Raw genomic sequence first — 22,229 nt, forward strand, 5'->3', positions numbered from 1 at the left:
TTTGAAGTTAAGATAGATGTTGTTAGCTGAAGTTGCAAATTTTTTTTAAAAATTGATGAAGACGCAATGAGATTATATCTAAGTTTCCAGAGGTTGCAGAATTTCTTTTGAATGAAATTCATGGAGTTCTAGCTTCTGAATGCTGCTTAGACTCCATCCCATTGTGATAGATTATGAAGACCCATTAGCCATTTCTAATTCATTAACCTGTCCTGACTTACTGACCAAGAAAGGGAGATAAAATCAAGAAATAAAATTCATCAGTGTTAGGAGGAAAGTGCTGTCACATCACATAAAAGCACATCACTTTAATCGTGATCTTCTTCAGCCAGACAACAAAAATTACAGATGAGTTTAAACTTGACTATGGCTTTGAAATTGTTGGATTTGATATGATTTGACGATTATTGTCACATGTACTTAGATATAGTGAAAAGTTTTATCTTGCGTGCAGTATAGGCAGATCATACCACACAAAGTGCACTAGGGTAATAGAGCAGAGTGAAGGATACAATGTTACAACTGCAGAGTAGATGCACAAACAGCAACATCAACATTAAATTTAAATTTTGAGAGGGCCATTCAGAAGTCTAATAACAGTTAGAAAGAAGCTGTTGTTGAACCTATTCTTAGATGTATACAAACTTGTATATCTTCTGCCCAGTGGAAGAGGGTGGAATAGAGGATAACCGGGATGGGATGGGTCTTTGATGATGTTGGCTGCCTTCCCAAGGCAGTGAGAAGTATCAATAGAGTCAATGGATGGAAGAGTGGCTTGTGTGATTGTCTGGACTGTGTTCATCCTATAGTCCATCAAAATTCTATGCAACAGTTATCAGACATTAATCAATAAGCCAATGAGCCTCTAGGTCTGAATTTTGGAGACTTGGGAGGGAGGTAGAGAGAGAGAGACAGACACAATGAAGAGAGGCAGAGCGAGAGTGGCAGAGTGATAGAGAGATGTAGAGAGATAGAGTGAGAGCCAGAGACCTGGAAAGAGAGTCAGAGTGAGAGTCAATGACAGAGAGAGAGAGAGAGAGAGAGAGACCAACAGGGAGTGGGAGATAGAAGACAAAAAACAGATAGGGAGACAGAAAGAAATACACACACACAGTCAGAGTGAGAAAAAGACACAACCTTCCAAGTCAGAAAGTTATGAAATTAACTCTCGCTCCAGGTAAACAAGCTGAGAGTTCCTATGGAATTCCTTTTGAATGCAAGGTGAGCTGGCATTAAACCCACATCCTCAGTGCAACTAATTGGTTGTCATAGTAGACAGCTGTGATTCTGGTCCAAAACCTGTCCACATGGAAATGGATAAGGTATTGGGAACAACCCCTTAAACAATGAGTTGTTCACTTTGATAGGAGGAACAGAGTATTTCTTAAATGGTGAAAGACTGAAAATTGTTAATATCCAAAGGGACCTGTGTCTTTCTTCATCAGTCACTAAACACTAAAATGCAGGTGCAGCCAGCAATTAAGAAAGGAAATGACATGTTGGTCTTTTATGCGAGAGGACTTAATTAATAATATTTCAATTATAGAAACCCTAGGTGAGACCACACATGGAGCACTGAGTGCAGTTTTAGGCCACTTTCCAAAGGAAGGATAGAGTGAAGATAAATGGAGTGCAGAAACATTTACTAGACAGATTCCAAGGGTGGTGAGACTGTCTGAGGAGGAAATAATGAGGAGACTGGGCTTGTATTCTCTAGGGTTCAGAAAAATGAAAGGTTATTGGATTGAAACTCACAAATTCTTTTAAGGGCAGTCAGGGTGTATGAAGAAAGGATGTTTCTGTGTTTTGTAGAGTCGGGATGATTGGGGGTTGAAATGGTGTTTGGAGCAAGGGGATGCAATTCAAAATAAAGAGCAAGCCATGTTGGAAACATGGAGGCATTCTTTTTATTCAGACAGCAGTGAATCATTACAGAATGATAGATTTGTAGCTACTGCTAGTATTAAGGGAGATGGGGGATATTGTGGAAAAATGTGTTGAAGCAGGTGATCAGCCATGATGTCAGAGCAGGTTCAATGAGCTGAATGGCCTGTTCCCGCTTCTGTTGCTGTGTATAACATGAGAAGAAATGAGTTGTTTCATGTGATGATAACATGGAAGAGAAAGAAAAAGAATGCCCAATATGACTTAACTCTGCACAACTTTGTGAATGATAGTTCCTTTTCTACTTCTTATTGTAGCATTATTCCTGGTGTAACTCAAAGCTTTTGACAGTGAAATATTGACCTAACTGGATGCATTCTGTTCAGATGAGTCGGGATGTTGACATAGATATATGCATACATTGCAAAGATTTCTCATGAATATAATGGTCTTAATGTCATTGGTTACAAATTTAGCAATGAGATAGCTTGCATCTAAACCCTTACAGTTGCTGGTACTACCATTAGCTTTTAGTGTCTATTTCTCGGGAATCTTGGGCAGATGGCAACAGCAGGTATTTGGTCCAATAAATGTGGAACAAACATTATTTTGGCTCCATTTAGAAACCTGCCTTTAATGAGCCTGGCAATTCTTGCAATCTGCTCTATTTGGACATTGTCAACTATCTCAGCTGCTGGTGACCAGGCATAAGTTTTAAAGAAAGTTCTGATTTAATGAAGCACATCCACCTCGGGTTGATGGGGGTCCTCCAAATCCATTGATAGGCAGCCATTGGTGTCGTGATTGGCACTTCTTTCAGCCAATTCCAATTACCACCCCACTCTCAGGATTTGCCAATAGGCTCATGCCAGCACAGAGTTGAAGTCATCATGAAATGTGAGCCGTCTGTGAAGGCATAACAAAAACTAGCTTCCTGATCTAGGATTGCTAATAAGATCTGAGCAGTGATTATCATTAATCGTCCGACCTTGTATTGAAGAAGGGGTCAGATTTGTTTCTGCTTCTGCATTTAGTGTGTTGCATCTGCAAATTGCATGTTGTATTTGAGGTTTAGAAAACAGAAAGGCCCCAGCCAAGTTTTTGACTTAAGTCAGTCCTACACAATGGGTGAGATGAAAGTGACTAATTTTGGCTCACCAAGATATAGTCCAAGACTGCCAACAGCGATTGAGAGAATAGAGTAGAAATTACTCCTACTCGCTTTAAACATGACACATGCAGGCAGCAGATCAATTGGCTTTTGTTCCCTTATAATCTGATATATGCAAGCGGACTATAGTGTGACACAATACATTGGATACCAAAGTGGTAGCCAATCTTATTTAATGGTGGAGCAATCATAGGAGAAAGTGGGCAAAATAGAACGTGATTAGAGTGACCAACATCCTTCAGGAATGTTGGAATTGTGAATAGCATGTAACTTTTAATACTTAATTATATAATCTATTCTGATTAGGTGATCACTGAAAGCTCCAAACTATCAGTTGGCTGTTTCAGACTATCAAATAATGTGAGTATATGATGTTTAAAAGTAGCAACACTTAGATGGGTTCAAATGACAACAAATATCACAAAGGAAATTAGACTGAAGTGGCTTAATCTCACATGAATACAGCAGCCTGTGAAAAGCTACAAATACTATCAAATGCTGCCTTTTTTAATAGTATGTATACAAAGTTTCTTACTGCTTCTCCATTTGGAAGTTTCCTATCAACTTCTGAAATTACCATCTGATTCATTCATTGTTTTGGTAACGGAACCCTCCTATGCAGCTTCAAAAGTGGGATATGAAAGAGGCTGCTTCACCAATTTTCTTGTACTTTTCACAACTTAGACATGGAAAATCATCATTTTGAATGCAATTTTCATTGAGCTAGAGTCCTTATTGCAGAGATGAAGACTATTTCACCCAGTGTCCATGCTGACTATGGACCAATTCTCAGTGCCTATTTAATATCCTTTTGAAATCATGTCTTGTTTCTGTTTCTACCACTCAGGTTACATCTCCACCTTGGTGGACTTTGCTGCTTTATTCACTTTTCTGCTTTTGGTATAGGTGGGCAAAACTGAAGGTTCTCGTGACATTGTGCTTATTCATGTCTCCCTACCTAATGTAAACAGTTCATATATGTTCATCATCTTGCACTGATATGGTATCCAAATGTCATCTGTCTCATTCATCCAGGGCCTGGTCTTGGCATTTCTACATGTTGACAGTGGTGGTGTGCTGTCACTGAGCTGTTCACTCAGCAAAGGATCCCAGGAAATGCTGATAAAGGTGGCAAAGTACAAAGTCTTCAACCTGGCAGAATACACTCCAGAAAATGCCCACAGCATTAATCGGACAATCCTGACAGCACATTCCCCTCACAGCTGACTAGAACTCTATACAATTATAAAAATGCCTTACCTTCCTTCCAGCCAATGGGACTTTGCTACACTGCATACTGAAAAAACTGGTGTGTACTTTTCATAATTTTTTTTTCATGGATGTGAATGTCGCTAGTTAGGTCAGCTTTAGAGAAGGTGGTAGTGTCGGAGCAGTGCAGCAGAAATACCTGGCCTACAAAAAGGAAGATTCAAAAATCTCCTTTTCTCTGTCCTGAGTGCAGCTGTGTCAGAAAGTCTCCAGTAACAGCTCGCTGACTATCTCCACAAATTGTACGTTGAATAAGAAAATGAAAATTTTCAGAAACACTGGAAAGATGAACTCTGATCCTGTGAATGAAAGACTGAACAGTGGTGTGTGACCAACTTTGTGTCATCATCAAAGGACTCAAAAAAAACAACTCATTAAATTGTGTTCTAACTAGTATGATCTAACTGCAGTTTCCTGATACGTTTTTTCCCTTTTCCTTACTTCATATCCATGTCTTGTCTGTCTTACATGTCTGTCTGCATGTGAAAGGGAGAATTTAAGAAGGGATAGAGGTAAATTATAGAATTATAGAATTATTGAGTCGGCAAATTATTTTTCTTTTGACACTGATTAAAGATAATTTGTTCATAATACAGGTAGTCCCGAGTTGTGAACAGGTTCCATTCTGTTCTGAAGTCAATTTGTACACAAGCCGCCACACAATGCAGGACATTGTGAAGCAAGTGTGTGTAAGTACAGGAAATGTTGGGTCTATAAAATTACACCCATGTATCAGATTGTGATTGTGAGTTTTTTAGTTTATTCATTTGTATGATATGGACATTTCTGGCTGGCCAGCATTTATTGCCAGTCTCTAGTTGCCCTTGAGAAGGTAGTAGTAAGCTGCCTTCTTGAACCATAGCAGTCTACCTGCTTTGGGTTGACCCACAATGTCACTAGGGAGCGAATTCCAGGATTTTGATCCAGAGATAGTGAAGAAATAGCGATATATTTCCAAGTCAGAATGGTGTGAGGCTTGGAGGGGAGCTTGAAGGTGGTGGTGTTCCCATGTATCTGCTGCCCTTGTCCTTTTTAGATGAAACTGATTATGGGTTTGGAAAGTGAAGTCTGAGGATCTTTGGTGAATTTCTGCAGTGCATCTTGTATGAGCATTCCTAAGTTGGACATTCATAAATCAGGCCCCCATTTAAATTGTTATTTTCTTGTTGAGTACATAAACCTACTGTGCATTTAAAAAAAATCTTAAGAAGACAATTCAGTAGAATTAAGCAAATTTGATGATTTCATCAAATTTTCACATTCGTCATGACTTTGAGCTTCACTGAATTATGACACTGGCAGGTCCTGAAACAGGTCATGGCTGGGTTCTGGGTAACAATAACAATTATATTCTTCCTTATGCCTACACAAACCATAGCTTCATTGATAAATAAAATACAGCTTTTAAAACAATTTGTGATTTCTCTTCCTGTCTCATGGACAAAACATATCCACCCAAATTCAGGGGCCTGATATATCAAAGGCCATTGAAATCATGATCTCTAGCTGTCCAAGATATGCTATACATAGGTAAGAATGCAAAGTGCTCTTGTTCATCTCATCCTTCCCATCTCTCCCGTGGAAGATCCTCACAGTAGATCTGTTTGTCTTCAAGGTTATGTCCTTCCTCATCGTCACTCACTTTTATTCCCAATGGCTGGACCAGCGACTATATAGCCCCACACTGAAAACAGTTGTCACTATGCTTGGAGATTTTTGTCACATATGTATTTCTGAAACAGTCACAGATTTATACAGCATAGAAACAGACCCTTTGGTTCAACCAGTCCATGCTGAATATAATCCCAAACCACCTGCCTGCTCCTGGCGATATCCCTCAAATTCTTTCTTATTCATGTACTTATCCAAACATCTTTTAAACATTGTAATTGTATCCACATGCATTGTTTGGGTTACATAATTGTAACCTTTGTAAGGATTCTATGGAAGCGTAGAAAGAGATTGCTGCTCCTCTGGCAATGATCTTTGCATCCTCACTCTCTACAGGAGTAGACCAGATGATTTGAGGGAGGTGAATGTTGTTCCTCTGTTCAAGAACGGAATGGGGAAATCCCTGGGAATTACAGACCAGTCAGTCTTACATCTGTGGTAAGCAAAGTACTGGAAAGGATTCTGAGAGATCGGATTTATGATGATTTGATTAAAGATAGTCAGCATGGCTTGGTGATGGGCAGGTCTTGCCTCACAAGCCTGATTGAATTCTTTGAGGATGTGGCGAGACAAGTTGATGAACGTCGTGTAGTGGATGTAGTATATGTGGATTACAGTAAAGCATTTGATAAAGTTCCCCACAATAAGCTCATGCAGAAAGTTAGGAGGTGTGTGATACAGGGAAATTTAGCTGTCTGGATACAGAATTGGCTGGCCAAAAGAAGACAGTGAGTGGTAGTGGGTTGAAAGTATTCCACCTGGAAGTTGGTCACAAGTGGTGTCCTGCAGGGATTTGTCTTTTGTCTTCTCCTCTTTGCAGTTTTTATAAATGACTTGGATGAAAAAGTGGAAGGGTAGGTTAGTAAGTTTGATGATGACACAAAGGTCGATGATGTTGTAGATAGTATTGAGGTCTGTTGCAGGCCAAATGAGGACATTGACAGGATGCAGAGCTGGGCTAAGAAATGACAGATGGAGTTCAACCTGGATAAATGCAAAGTGATTCATTATGGAAGGTCGAATTTGAATGCTGAATACAGGGTTAAAGAAAGGATTCTCGGCAGTGTGGTGGAACAGCAGGATCTTGGGGTCCCGTACGTAGATTCCTCAAAGTTGCCACCCAAGTTGATAGGGTTGTTAAGAAGATATATGGTATTTTGGCTTTCATTAACAGGGGGATTGAGTTTAAGAACCACGAGGTTTTGCTGCAGCTCTATAAAACCCTGGTTAGACCACACTTGGAATACTGTGTCCAGTTCTGCTCGCCTCATTATAGGAAGGATGTAAATACTTTTGAGAAGGTAAGAGAAGATTTACCAGGATGCTGCCTGGATTGGAGAGCTTGTCTTGTGAAGAGAGGTTGAGTCAATGAGGGCTTTTCACACTGAAGAGAATGAAGAGAGGTGACCTGATAGAGGTGAACAAGGTAATGAGAGGTATAGATAGAGTAGATAGCCAGAGATTATTCTCCAGGGTAGAAATGAGTGTCATGAGAGTTCATGTGTTTAAGGTGATTGGAGGAAAGTATAGGGGAGCTGTCAGAGGTAGTTTCTTTACGCAGAGAGTGGTGGGTGCGTGGAATGCACTGCCAGCAGCGGGAGTAGAGTCAGAAACATTAAGGACATTTAAATGATGCTTGACAAGCACATGGACGGCTTTAAATTGAGGGGTGTGTCAGTTAGGTTGATCTTGGATTAAGATAAATGGTCAGCACAACATCATAGGTCGAAGAGCCTGTATTGTCTTGATAAAAACCTCCTCAGGAAGTTCATTCCACATTTGAAGACTCATGTCTTTTTAAAATCTCTCTCCACTCACCTTAAAAATCTGCCCCTTCATCTTGAAATACTTGTATCAGTCCTATGAGTATAGGAGTTGGGAAGGCATATGGAGTCTCTATAGGACATTGGTGAGGCCTCTTCTGAAATACTGTGTCAAGTTCAGGTTGCCCAGTTGCAGGAAGGATATGGTTCAGAAGAGATTTTGCCAGGTATGGAAGGTTTCAGTTGTAAAGAAAGGCAAGGTAGGCTGGGACTTTTTTCACTGGAGCATAGGAGGTTGAGAGGCAATCTTATGGAAGTTCATAAATAGTGAAGGGTACAGTTCATCTCAGACTTCAGCATACGCTAACAACTGTTTCAAACACATCACTGAATCATACTGTTTTGAGCATGCTACTAGCTCACCTCAACGTACATGAGTTTGTGGTGAGGCAGACAGGTTGTATAAAAAAAAATCAATATTGTCCTAGCTTTGCTTAATTATCATTCCACAACTTTACACAATAGTTATGATCAATCAGAGCTCCTGAGGAGTGGGAGGTTGTGTAATTGTCTCACAAATCTCCCACATATTCTACAAACGAGTTGCATAGAGATTGAATTGAATCTGGAATTGCTAACATTCTGGGACTCCGTCTGGAAATGGGACCAATGCACAGAGGACAACACAGAAAGAAATAAGAGAGGAAGAAGATTAAATATGACGGTAAACTAGCCAATAACATTAGATACCTGAAGAAACTCTTGCAATCTTTCCTGAAGGGCAAAAGAGAGGCAAAAGTGGACATTGGGCCACTGGAAAAAGTGCTGGAGAAATAATAATGGGGAACAAAGAAATGGCTGAGGAACTGAATAAGTGTTTTGAGTCAGTTTTCATGATGGAAGAACAAGTAATATCCCAGAAATTCAAGAGAGTCAGGGGCAGAAATGAATACATGGCCATCACCAAGAAGAAGGTGCTAGAAAATCTGGAAGGTCTGAAAGTGAGAAATCACCTGAACCAGATAGGTTCCACCTTGGAGTTCTGAAGGAGACAGCTGAAGAGATAGTGGAGGTTTTAATAGTGATCTTTCAGGTATCACTGGAGTCAAGGAGGATCCCAGAGACTAGAAAATTGCTAGTGTAATCCTCCTGTTTAAGAAAGGAGTAAAGCAAAAGATGAGAAATTATAAGCTGATTAGTCTGACTTTGGAGTCCATTGTGAAGGATGAGATTTCTGAATACTTGGACGTGTATGGTAAAACAGGGCAAAGTCAGCATGGTTTCGTCAAGAGGAGGTCATGTCTGACAAATCTGTTAGAATGTTTTGAGGAGGTAATGAGCAAATTAGATCAAGGAGAGCCAATGGATGTCACTTAACTGGATTTCCACAAAGCCTTTGATAAGGTGCGGGATAAAAAGTTGGCTGTCTGACAGAAGATAGAGAGTGGGGATAAAAGGGTCCTTCTCAGGATGGAAGCTAATGACTAGTTGTGTTCCACAAGAATCAGTTGGTACTGCAACTTTTCACTTTATACAATAATGATCTAGATAAAGGAACAGAGAACATTCTGGCTAAATTTGCAGATTATAGAAAGATAGGTGGAGAGGGATGTATTGAGGAGGTTGCAGAAATATTTAGACAGGTTAGGAGACTGGGCAAAGAAGTGGCAGATGAAATACAATGTAGGAAAGTATGAGGCCTTGCAGTTTGGTCGATTTTCTGAGGCATGGTCGATTTTCTGAATGGGGAGAAAATTCAGAAGCCTGAACTGAAAAGTGCCTTGGGAGTCTGAGTCCAGTTTTCTCTGAAGGTAACTTGCAGGTTGAGTAAATAGTTAGGAAGTAAAATACAATGTTGTCTTCATCTCAAGAGGACTAGAATATAAAAGCAGGGATGTACTTCTGAAGCTTTATGAGACTCTGGTCAGACTACATTTCGAGTATTGTAAGCAATTTTGGGTCCCATACTTCAGGAAGGATACATTGGCCCTGGAGCAGGTTCATGAGAATGATTCCAGGAATGAAAGGCTTAACATATGAGGAATATTTGAAGACTCTTGGACTATATTTGGTGGAGTTTAGAAGGATGAGGGGGGATCTGATTAAAACTTACAGTATACTGAATAGCCTGGACAGAGTGGACATTGGGAGGATGTTTCCATTGGCAGTAGAAACAAGGACCCAGGGGAATGAGCATAGAGCAAAGGGAAGACCCTTTAAAATAGAGATAAGGAGAAACCTTTTAGCCAGAGAGTGGTGAATCTGTGGAATTCATTGCCACAGAAGGCTGTGGAGGCCATGTCATTGAGTATATTTAAAACAGAGACTAATAGTTCTTGATTGCCAAGGAGATCAAATATTGTGGAGAGAAATCAGGAAAATGGGGTTGAAAAACATATCAACCATTTTTGAATGACAGAGCTGACCCTATGGGCTGAATGGCCTAATTTCTGCTCCTATGTCTTATGGTCATGGAAATAATTCATGGGTAGACCAAATATGGGGACAAGTGTAGTACATGGGGCAAATTGTTACATGCTAAAAGCTAGACTGTATCATCAGTGATATCAGATGTTATCAGATCACTTATAAGTAGGACCTGAGGAGGTTTTAATGTGATCTTACTTAACCATGTCTCTATACCCTGTATAAAACAGTAATAGTTTGTGCTAGTATTTAGTCTTCATCTTTCTCAAGCATTCATAACCTGTTGTCAAATTTATACAGTAGATATTATTTTATGAAGAGGCAATGTGCTCTTTATTTTACTGACAGATGAGATTCTGCTGATTGACTCACTGATTGATTTAACTTGGCTGAGGCTGCCATTCTGATTCAAAGCTTGAAAAATGGCTTCAGTAATACAACAATGAATAAGCAATCTGTTGGTTGCTACAAATGCTATAGTGGGGCTGCCTCACATTTTTGCCTTTTGGCAGCATAAGTTGCTTTGAATGAAATATTGAAGATTCAGATGAGAGGGCATGCATATCAGGCACATGGGTTAAAACAGCACCAGACATAGCAGTGGACATGGGTTGGATGGTGATCAAAAGGTAACCAGCCTGTCATAATTTACTACATGTGGGTCAAGACTATCAGTATATCAGATTGTCAGGACGCAAACAGATAAAACAGCCAATTTACCAATCTCTGTCTAAAATCCATTCACAGTGACAGAGTATCCGGCCTAAAGTTCCACACCCAACAATGATTTAACTCTGCAGGACTGAGAGGTATGATTGCTTAGATTTGCATCAAGCTAATTAATATTAAGCAATCAGACAGTTTTACACTGGTATTTTTGTCAGTATCATTTGAAGCAAGTCGGTGAATTCAGAAGGAAATTTCTGACTGCCTTTTAAAATGGCCACTTGGCAGAAAGATGGATACAAATAACTAGTGAAAAAAGGGATTAAATAAACAAGAAAAAATGGAAGAAATACTCAGCCGATCTGACCGCATCTGTGGAACATCAACATTTGATGATAGGTCACAGAACCGAAATGGTAACACAGTGAAGTTTGATATTCTACCTTGAGGGGAGTTTGGAAATGGAGAGGCATTCAATCAGGCTAGAAGTTGTTGGATGGGGATGTCTACGCTTTTCCATTTGTGCCTTGATTAATTGCTTGGCAGAATTGATCATGCACAGAAATGAATCCTTAAGGATTTAACCAGACATTGGCAGGATAAATAAGGAGGCTAAAAAGGAAACAAATTCTAGCCAATGACCCTCCATCCCACAATCCACATCACATTCTCATTCACCTGTAGTCTGGGTTCCCTTATTGGCCTTTGGCCTCCAGGGAAGAATTAAGGTAGACAAGCCCTCAAGACCTGATGGATCCAACCCAGAACATTGATGGATATCTATAACACCACGGCCTGGCATAGTCCTCACTCTAACATTACCATGAAGCCAGGGGACCAACCTTAGTTTTAATAAGGGTTGTAGAAGAGCATGCTAAAAGCAACACGAGATATTTCTAAAAATGAACTATCAATTCTGATGAAGTTAAAATCTGAAAAAAATGGAAGAAGCACGAGATTGAAGAATGTGGATGACCCACAGTGAGAAAAGCTCTGCAATCCTACTGCACCCAGTTTTGAATGACGACAAGGGAGGTCTCGATGGAGATTGCCACCATCAATGATGCAAAGCCCAGAAAGTTAATACAAATGTAAGACTGAAGTGAATGCAATGATCTCCAATCAGAAGAGCAAGCAAATCAGAGCTTCTTCCTTCAGCCCCTGGTGTCACTGAAGCCAGTCTTTATCCAATCCCACATAATCAATGTGGTATCAAGGAACAACCATAGCAAAGGTAATGGATGCTGACAACATCTTGGCTGCAATACTGAAGACTTGTGCTTCAGTCTAGATGCACTTCTAGCCAAGTTATTCAATATGCCACAATGCTGGCATCGACCCAACATTGTGGAAAACTGCCAATGTATGTCATGTGCACAAAAATGACAAGTGCACACTCGCCAGTTATTACACCGTCAGCCAACTTTCAATGATGAACAAAGTGATGAAAGGTGTTTTCAACATTGATGCAAGCAGCAGTCACTTCCCAGTTAACATAGTCACTGCTGCTCAGTTCTCATTCTGCCAGGATCACTGATCTTCAGATCTCATTGTAACCTTAGTCCAAACATATGGAGAACAGCTGAATTCCAGAACTGATGTGAGTTTGAATGCCCTTAACATCAAGGCTGCACTTGGCCAAATGTAGAATCAAAGAACCCTGGCAAAAATCAAAATCAAGGGAATTGAAAAAACTTCCCAAATGCTGGAAAATTACTGAGCAGAAATGGAGTTGGTTCCAATTGTTGGAGACCAATTATCTCAGCCCCGAGAGTCAATGTTCAACAGTTGCTTCATTGACGACCTTCACTTCATTATAATGTCAGAAGTGGGAATGTTTACTAATACTTTCATAATGATCAGTTCCATTTATACCTACTGAAAAATGAAGCAATCATCATGAAGCAAGACCAAGAAAAAAAAATCAGGCTTGGAGTGATAAGTGGCAAGTAACATTTGTTTCACACAAATTTGGTTGAAGGTAATCTAAGTTTGTTAAATATATTTCAGCTGCATGACACTGTAACCTTTTGCTACAAAATTTTGTATCTTAGGTCCTGCTCCACAACCACCTGATGAAGAAACAGCTCTTCAAAATCTAATGCTTCCAAATAAACCGGTTGGACCATAACCTGGTGTTGTGTGATTTTTAACTTTGTTTCACACCAGTCGCAAAAGAGAGTATAACCGTAACTCCTTGATATTCAATGCCACTACCATCATTACATTCAACAGTATTATCATCATGATTACCATTGATCAGAAACTTTAAAGGATCAGCCATAGAATTCCTACAAAAATACAGCACGTCATGTTTTGGCAACTCTGCGGCAATTTAATCAAATACTGACTCGCCAAAGTCTGCCTGTCATTTACAAGGCATGTCAGGAGTGTGATCAAATATTCTCCTCTTGCATGCATGAGTGTAGCTTCAATAGCATCCAAGAAGCTCAACAAAATTCAGGTTAAGGCACCCTAATCTACAAAATTAAACATCCATGACATCAAAGACTCATCAAAAGTAGCTGCAGTGTGTGACATCTATGAAATACACCAGGAATGAGGTTTTCCTGAGAGCCCAGATATTGCTTGATAGTTCTTTTTCATTGACTAATCTTTTGTCAATTCCGTAACATCATTTTACAAAAGATAAAGAGGTTTAAGCATGTACATGGTATGCTATTACTAATTAAATGATTTGGTTGTTCTGGAATAAGTTTTTTTTAAACAATGCAGTTATAAATTAACACTTTTAAACTTGCTTTTCACAAATGCTATTGCTGCTGTACAGTTCATTGGTTCTACACAATGTACACTGGGTAAATGGAAATGCTACAGTATGGCATGGAAGCATATGGGTTAGTGAGAGGTATGTGAGAGTGGCTTGGCATGGAGGGTGAAAGGCCATAGGAGATGGGTAAGGTACAGCTTGGAATAGAGATATAAGGGACATGGGGGTTGGTGGAGAGGTCAATGGTCCAAGCTATGAATTTTCCCAAAAAATACATTGTTAGACCTGTTGAAGGCTTCCCTGCATTTTCAGACCTTAGCATGCTCAAAGGTAGAAGACAGAGGGTGGTGTTGATGGAGGGTTGATTTTCAAACTGGAGACCTGTTTGCAGTGGTGTGCCACAAGGACCAGTGCTGAGTCCACTGCTTTTCATCATTTATATAAATGTTTGGATGTAAACATAGAAGGTATGATTGGAAGGTTTGCAGATGACACCAAGATTGGAGGTGAACAGTGGAGAACGTTACCTCTGAGTATTCTGGGATCTTGATCAGATGGAACAATGGGCTGAGGAGTGGCAGATGGATTTTAATTTAGACAAATGGGAAATGTCTCATTTTGGACAGGCAAAGAAGGCGTCAGGTATGCTTTCCTTCATTGGTCAGTGCATTGAGTATAGGAGTTACGAGGTTACGCAGCTGTACAGGCCATTGGTTAGGCCACTTTTGAAATGCTGCTTTCAATTCTGGTCTCCCTGTTTGAGGAAGGACGTTGTGAAATTTGAAAGTGTTCAGAAAAGACTTACAAAGATGTTGTTAGGGCTGGGGTGTAAGAGCTTTAGGAAGAGCTTGAATAGGCTGGGGCTATTTTTCCTGAAGCATCGGAGGCTGAGGGGTGATCTTATTGAGATTTATAAAATCATGAGGAGAGTGGAAATGGTGGATCGCCAAGGTCTATTCCCCAAGCAGCGAAAAATCATAATGGTGTGTTACTTCCCTGGTGCCAGAATCAAGGATGTCTCAGAAAGGATGCAGAATGATCTCATGGGGGAGAGGCTCCAGCAAGAGGTCATTGTCCACATTGGAACCAATGACACAGGAAAGAAAGAGGTTGAGAGTCTGAAGAGAGAATACAAAGAGTTAGGCAGGAATTTAAAAAGGAGGTCCTCGAGAGTAGTAATATCTTGATTACTCCTGGTGCTATGAGCTAGTGAGAGCAGGAATAGGAGGATAGAGCAGATGAATGCATGGCTGAGGTGCTGGTGTATGGGAGAAGGATTCACATTTTTGGATCATTGGAATCTTCTCTGGAGTAGAAGTGACCTGTACAAGAAGGACGGATTGCACCTAAATTGGAAGGGGACTAATATACTGGCAGGCAAATTTGCTAGAGCTGCTCGGGAGGATTTAAACAAGTAAGGTGGGGGGGGGGTCCCACAGAGATAGTTGGGAAAAAAGTCAATCTGAGACTGATACACTTGAGAACAGAAGTGAGCCAAAAACAGTCAGGGCAGGCAGGGACAAGGTAGGACAAATAAATTAAACTGCATTTATTTCAATGCAAGGGAAGGCAGATGAACTCAGGGCACGGTTAGGAACATGGGACTGGGATATCATAGCAATTATAGAAACATGGCTCAGGGATGGGCAGGACTGGCAGCTTAATGTTCTAGGATACAAATGCTACAGGAATGGATAGAAAGGGAGGCAAGAGAGGAGGGGGAGTGGCATTTTTGATGAGAGATAGCATTATAGTTATGCTGAGGGAGGATATTCCTGGAAATACATCCAGAGAGGTTAGTTGGGTGGAGCTCAGAAATAAGGAAGGGATGATCATCTTATTGGGATAGCATTATAGACCTCCTAATAGTCGAGGGAAATTGAGAAACAAATTTGTAAGGAGATCTCAGCTCTCTGTAAGAATAATAGGGTGATTATGGTATGGGATTTTTACTTTCCAAACATAGACTGGAATGGCCATAGTGTGGAGGCTTCAGATGGAGAGGAATTTGTTAAGTGTGTACAAGACAATTTTTTGATTCACTATGTGGATGTACCTACTAGAGAAGGTGCACAATTTGACCTACTCTTGGGAAATAAGGCAGGGCAGGTGACTGAGGTGTCAGGGCGAGCACTTTGGGGCCAGCGACCATAATTCCATTAGATTTAAAATAGTAGTGGAAAAGCATAGACCAGATCTAAAAGTCTAATTTGAAGGAAGGCCAATTTTGACAGTATTAGGCAAGAACTTTCCAAAGCTGCTTGGCCGCAGATGTTCGCAGGTCAAGGGACGGCTGGAAAATGGGAAGCCTTCAGAAATGAGATAACGAGAATCCATAGAAAGTATATTCCAGTTAGGGTGAATGGAAAGACTGGTAGGTATAAGGAATGCTGGATGACTAAAGAAATTGAGGGTTTGGTTAAGAAAAAGAAGGAAGCATATGTAAGGTATAGGCAGGATAAATTGAGTGAATCCTTAGAAGAGTATCAAGGCAGTAGAAGCATACTTAAGAGGAAAATCAGGAAGGCAAAAAGGGGACATGAGATAGCCTTGGCAAATAGAATTTAAGAGAATCCAATGGGTTTAAACAAATACGTTAGGGACAAAAGGGTAACTAGGGGGAAAATGGGGCCCTCAAAGACCAGCAAGACAGCCTTTGTGTGGAGCCGCAGAAAATGGGGGGGATACTAAATGAGTATTTTGCATCAGTATTTACTGAGGAAAAGGATATGGAAGATATAGACTGTAGGGAAACAGATGGTGACACCTTGCAAAATGTCCAAATTACAGAGGAGGAAGTGCTGGACGTCTTTAAACGCATAAAGGTGGATAAATCCCTAGAACCTGGTCAGCTGTACCCTAGAACCCCGTAGGAAGCCAGGGAAGTGATTGCTGGGCCTTTTGCTGAGATATTTATATCATCGATAGTCACAGATGAGATGCTGGAAGACTGGAGGTTGGCTAACAAGGTGCCACTGTTTGAGAAGGGTGGTAAGGACAAGCCAGGGAACTATAGACCAGTGAGCCTGACTTTGGTGGTAGGCAAGTTTAGATTAGATTAGATTAGATTAGATTACTTACAGTGTGGAAACAGGCCCTTCGGCCCAACAAGTTCACACCGACCCGCCGAAGCGCAACCCACCCATACCCCTTACCTAACACTACGGGCAATTTAGCATGGCCAATTCACCTGACCTGCATCTTTGGACTGTGGGAGGAAACCGGACCACCCAGAGGAAACCCACGCAGACACAGGGAGAACGTGCAAACTCCACACAGTCAGTCGCCTGAGGCGGGAATTGAACCCAGGTCCCTAGCGCTGTGAGGCAGCAGTGCTAACCACTGTGCCACCGTGGAGGGAATCCTGAGGGACAGGATGTACATGTATTTGGAAAGGAAAGGACTGATTAGGATAGTCAACATTGCATCTCACAAACTTGATTGAGTTTTTTGAGGAAGTAACAAAAGGATTGATGAGGGCAGAGCAGTAAATGTGATCTATATGGACTTCAGTAAGGTGTTCGACAAGGTTCCCCGTGGGAGACTGATTAGCAAGGTTACATCTCATGGAATACAGGGAGAACTCGCCATTTGGATACAGAACTGGCTCAAAGGTAGAAGACAGAGGGTAGTGGTGGAAGGTTGTTTTTCAGACTGGAGGCCTGTGACCAGTGGAGTGCCACAAGGATTGGTGCTGGGTCCTCTACGTTTTGTCGTTTACATAAATGATTTGGATGCGAGCATAAGAGGTACAGTAAGTAAGTTTGCAGATGACACCAAAATTGGAGGTGTAGTAGACAGCGAAGACGGTTACCTCAGATTACAACAGGATCTTGACCAGATGGGCCAATGGGCTGAGAAGTGGCAGATGGAGTTTAATCCAGATAAATGCAAGGTGCTGCATTTTGGGAAAGCAAATCTTAGTAGGACTTATATATTTAATGATAAGGTCCTCGTGAGTGTTGCAAACAAAGAGACCTTGGAGTGCAGGTTCATAGCTCCTTGAAAGTGGAGTTGCAGGTAGATAGGATAGTGAAGAAGGCATTTGGTATGCTTTCTTTTATTTGTCAGAATATTGAGTACAGGAGTTGGGAGGTCATTTTGCGGCTGTACAAGACATTGGTGGCCACTGTTGGAATATTGTGTGCAATTCTGGTCTCCTTCCTATCAGAAAGATGTTGTGAAACTTGAAAGGGTTCAGAAAAGATTTACAAGGATGTTGCCAGGGTTGGCGGATTTGAGTTATAGGGAGAGGCTGAACAGACTGGGGCTGTTTTCCCTGGAACGTCGGAGGCTGAGGGGTGACCTTATAGAAGTTTACAAAATTATGAGGGGCATAGATAGGATAAATAGACAAAGTCTTTTCCCTGGGATGGGGGAGTCCAGAACTAGAGTGCAACGGTTTAGGGTGAGAGGGAAAAGATATAAAAGAGACCTATGGGGCAACCTTTTCATACAGAGGGTGGTAAGTTTATGGAATGATCTGCCAGAGGAAGTGGTGGAGGCTGGTACAATTGCAACATTTAAGAGGCATTAGGATGGGTATATGAATAGGAAGGGTTTGGAGGGATATGGGCCGGGCTGGCAGGTAGGACTTGATTGGGTTGGAATATCTGGTCAGCATGGACGAGTTGGACCAAAGGGTTTGTTTCCATGACTCTATGACTCAAGTTGGGGGAATCCAAAACTCGAGGACATAGATTTGAGGTGAGATGGCAAATATTTAAAGAAACCTAAGGGGCCACCTTTTCACAGAGAGGGTATTGTGTGTATGGAATGAACTGCCAGAGGAAGTGGTGGGTGCTGGCACAATTACAATATTTAAAAGGCATTTGGATGGGTATATGAATAGAAAGAGTTCAGAGGAATATGGGCTGTAAATGGGACTTGGATTTAGGATATCTGATCGGAAGGATGAGTTGGACCGAAGGGTCTGTTTCCATGTTGTATAACTTTATGACTCTATGCATAAATGAATCTTTAACAAAACTCAACATTTCCCAATTCCCCGATATTCCAGGAAAGAAACAGAAAAGACAAAGCAAAAATTACTGAGTACAAATCTGCAGGAATGGCAGAATTTAAGGAAATGCACTTGTCTCTCTTGGAGAAAGCTGACAGCTGGTTCGTTATGTTTGGTGTGATTGGCATAAAAATCAGGTGTTGGGGATGATTTTACGCTTGGAACAAGAATTATGAATGGGAATTCACAATGGCACATTTAGAATTCCAAGCTTGGATTATATTCACATTTGGATTGCCTTTGGCTATCAGGAATAATAGAGTATTCTGTCGGTCCTCTGCTTTTCATGCAGGCCCTTTTGGAATATTCTCGGCTTTTGTTTGCATTTAAGTTTCCAGTGGTGTTTTAAGACAGCGGGAGCTATGTTCTTTATTTTGCAAACAGGAGCATTTGTCTGGTAAAAGAAAAATAGCTTTCTGCATTTGTTTCTAAAACGCATGATTTGGTTTCAAGACACCTGCTGTCATTCAGGCTGTGAAAGATAATCTGAACGGTATTATCTATCCAGTCCTATAATTTTCATACTGATAGCTTTTTGTTTGAGATGTCTTGCATCTGTGAATGTGTAGCAGCTAAGACAATGTTTCCAGTAGCATCTTTTCTTACCTGTGGGCAGAGGCTATCGATCTGTGTTGCCGCCATGCGAACCAACTTCACGCCTTCCTCATTATTTGAGATGGAGCATGCCAAGTTTGCGACCTGTAATTTAGATGGCAAATGAGAAACTGCATTACCACGTTTGACACTTTCCTGATGTGCATCATCTGTGGGGAAATCAAGCAGAAGTCAAAAGGGCCATTATTTACATTATAAATTGACAAGTCTAAAATTCATCTTCATCTGAGCAACAAACAGCCTCATGTTTGGATGATAATAGCTGAAAAATGTGATCACTTTGTTCAGCAATATTGGTTTATTTTAAGCATGTTCCAACATCTGCAGAACTTAAACATTGCACAAAAGAGATCGATGTCAAAGTTTTTTTTTGCACTCATTAGGATTGACACACAAGAAGTCAAACTTCGAAAGGGAAGACCAATTTATACAGCCTGAGAAGACGATGCAGATTAATTTTCTCATAGTGGCATTGAGATATAGCAAGATTTTTAACTGATTAAATAGGTGACTTTAGTTGGTCAGAACAATGCCATGGGGAATGAAGCAGGGTGGGGGAATCTTCATAATATTTTCTTCAATTAAAAGGTGCAATTGAAGGACAAATTCCTTTTGTCCACAAAGAACGGAGGGCTCTCTGTGAATATATGCAGCTTCTTGGTGTGGTTCTGTTCGCCAAGCTGGGAATTTGTGTTGCACTGAGGAGGTCACCTAGACAGAGGACGAAACGTCTGCAACGCAAATTCCCAGCTCGGCAAACAGAACCACAACAACGAGCACCCGAGCTACAAATCTTCTCAGAATCTTTGAATGTAGCTTCTAACAATATATGAATTAATTACACTGTGAATGCTGACCAATAGATTGTCTGCAATGGGCAACATGCAGAACATGCCCAACCTGCACAACCTGCTGTCTCCTGGAGAGTTTGGGCAGACTGGGTTACGGCTTTGCAGGATATCTATGTTCTGTCCATAAAAATGACGCCAAGATTCCAGTTGGCTGTCACTTCAACACATTACTGTGTTCTCTGGCCAACATCTCTGTCTCAGGCCTGTTGCAGTGCTCCAGCAAAGCTCAGCACAAGCTGGGAGAACAACATTTCATTTTCCACTTGGGGATTCTGTACTTTCAGGACTCAAAATCAAATTCAATAATTTCAAGGCCTGAACACTTCCTCCATATCCTTTATCCACCCTCATACACCAGGCATTGTCATGAACATTGGCTGCTTTCAGCACAGCCAGTCAATTTTCACCCTCTCATTATCTCTGTAATCAGCTTTTCTTCTTCCCTAGCATACTATCAACTGTCCCTTTATCTGTCTAAGCTACTTTCTCTCTCTCTCTCTCTCTCTCTCGCTGGGCTCTTTCTCCACCTACCCTCTCATTCCTTTAAAACTCCTCCCTCCCACCTCATTGCATGTTCGCAGCATAAATACCCATATTTTTAAGCTTATATCAGTTCTGAAGGAGGGTCACCAGACTTGAAATATTAACTCTGCTTCCTCTCCATAGATGCTATCAGAGCTGGTTTTAGTCTCAACAAGCTCAACAAGAATATCATGTCCAACATTAAATGTGAATTTGCTGTTGGACAACATCGATCAAATAATCATGACTGTGCTCAGAATTACACTGACAACAAATTAAAAATAGACTGTCACATTCATTGTGTGATTAAAAGCTTTAATGTCATGCATTTTTTAGAAATATTTATTCTCCCAAGTTCTGCCATTTTACTGACATCCTTACTAACATCTAGGGGCTACTGCCAAAATTGGGAGAGCTATCTCACAGACTAGACAACAGCCTGACATAGTCATCATCATGGAATTAAACCTCACAGACAATGTCCAGACACCACCATCACCATCTATGGCTGTGTCCTGTCACATTGGCAGAGCAGATCCAGTAGAGATGGTGGCACAGTGGTAAACAGTCAGGAGGGATTGGTCAGGGAGTCCTCAACCTCGACTCTGACCCTATGAAGTCTTATGGCTTCAGGATAAATATAGACATGGAAACCTCCTTCGATTATCACATGCCATTCTCCATCAGCTGATGTTGAACAGTAAGGGTGCAAAATTTACCCTGCGTGGGGGATTTCAATGTCCACCACCAAGACTGGCTCAGCCACTATTGGTCAAGCTAGTTGAGTCTGAAAGGACAACACTGCTGAACTGAGCTCACAGCAGATACTGAAGAAACCAGCAAGAGGGAAAGACACAATTGACCTCATCCTTATCAAAATGCTAGCTGAAAGTACATATCAATAATAGTGACCACTGCATAAACCTTGTGGAGATGAAGTCCGGCCTTCACATTGAAAATACCCTCCATTGATTTGTGTGGCACTATCACTGCGCTCAATGGAACAAACTTTGAAAAAATCTACAACTCAAGACCAGTCTTCCATGAGGCCCAGTGGGCTATTAACATTTTACACCAACACAATCTGCAACATATGGCCTAGCATATCTCCCACTTGACAATTATCATTCATCCAGTGGTTCAATGGAGAGTACAGAAGGGCATGCCAAGAGCAGCATCAGATATACCTAATAATGTGGTGTCAACCTGGTGAAAGTACCAAACAAGACTACCTGCATACCAAACAGCGTAAGCAACAAGCAACAATGATAGCTGGAGTAATGCCATCCCACAACCAATAGATCTTAACTCTGCAATTCCATATATCCAGTCGTGAATGGTGGTGGATAATGAAACACCTCACTGAAGACGTGGCTCCACAAATATCCCCATCCTCAACAATGGAAAAGACTAAAACAGCTGTGCAAAAGTGTGGATGATCCACCTCAGCCTCCTTCAGTGGTCGCCAGCATTACAGACACTAGTCTTCGGCCAACGTGATTCACTCGATATATCAAGAAATGGTTGGAGGCATTGGATACTGCAAAGGCTGTGGGCCCTTGTGACAACATTCCAGCAATAGTACTCAAGATTTGTGCGCCAGAACTTGCCACTCCCCTAGCCGAGCTGTTTCAAT

The 22,229-nt window shown here is 41.1% G+C and overlaps 1 protein-coding gene across 1 annotated transcript in view; it reads right to left on the reverse strand.

Moving 5' to 3' along the window:
* Nucleotides 1–22,229, reverse strand: part of ctnna2 (catenin (cadherin-associated protein), alpha 2) — a 1,237,032-nt gene that overhangs the window by 324,967 nt on the left and 889,836 nt on the right. The window contains exon 10 of the mRNA XM_060828354.1: nt 19,212–19,304. Within this exon, the coding sequence (XP_060684337.1) occupies nt 19,212–19,304 (93 nt within the window). The remainder of the gene's footprint in view (nt 1–19,211; nt 19,305–22,229) is intronic.

The sequence above is a fragment of the Hemiscyllium ocellatum genome, chromosome 1 (assembly GCF_020745735.1).
Source record: "Hemiscyllium ocellatum isolate sHemOce1 chromosome 1, sHemOce1.pat.X.cur, whole genome shotgun sequence".
Taxonomy (NCBI): Eukaryota; Metazoa; Chordata; class Chondrichthyes; order Orectolobiformes; family Hemiscylliidae; genus Hemiscyllium; species Hemiscyllium ocellatum.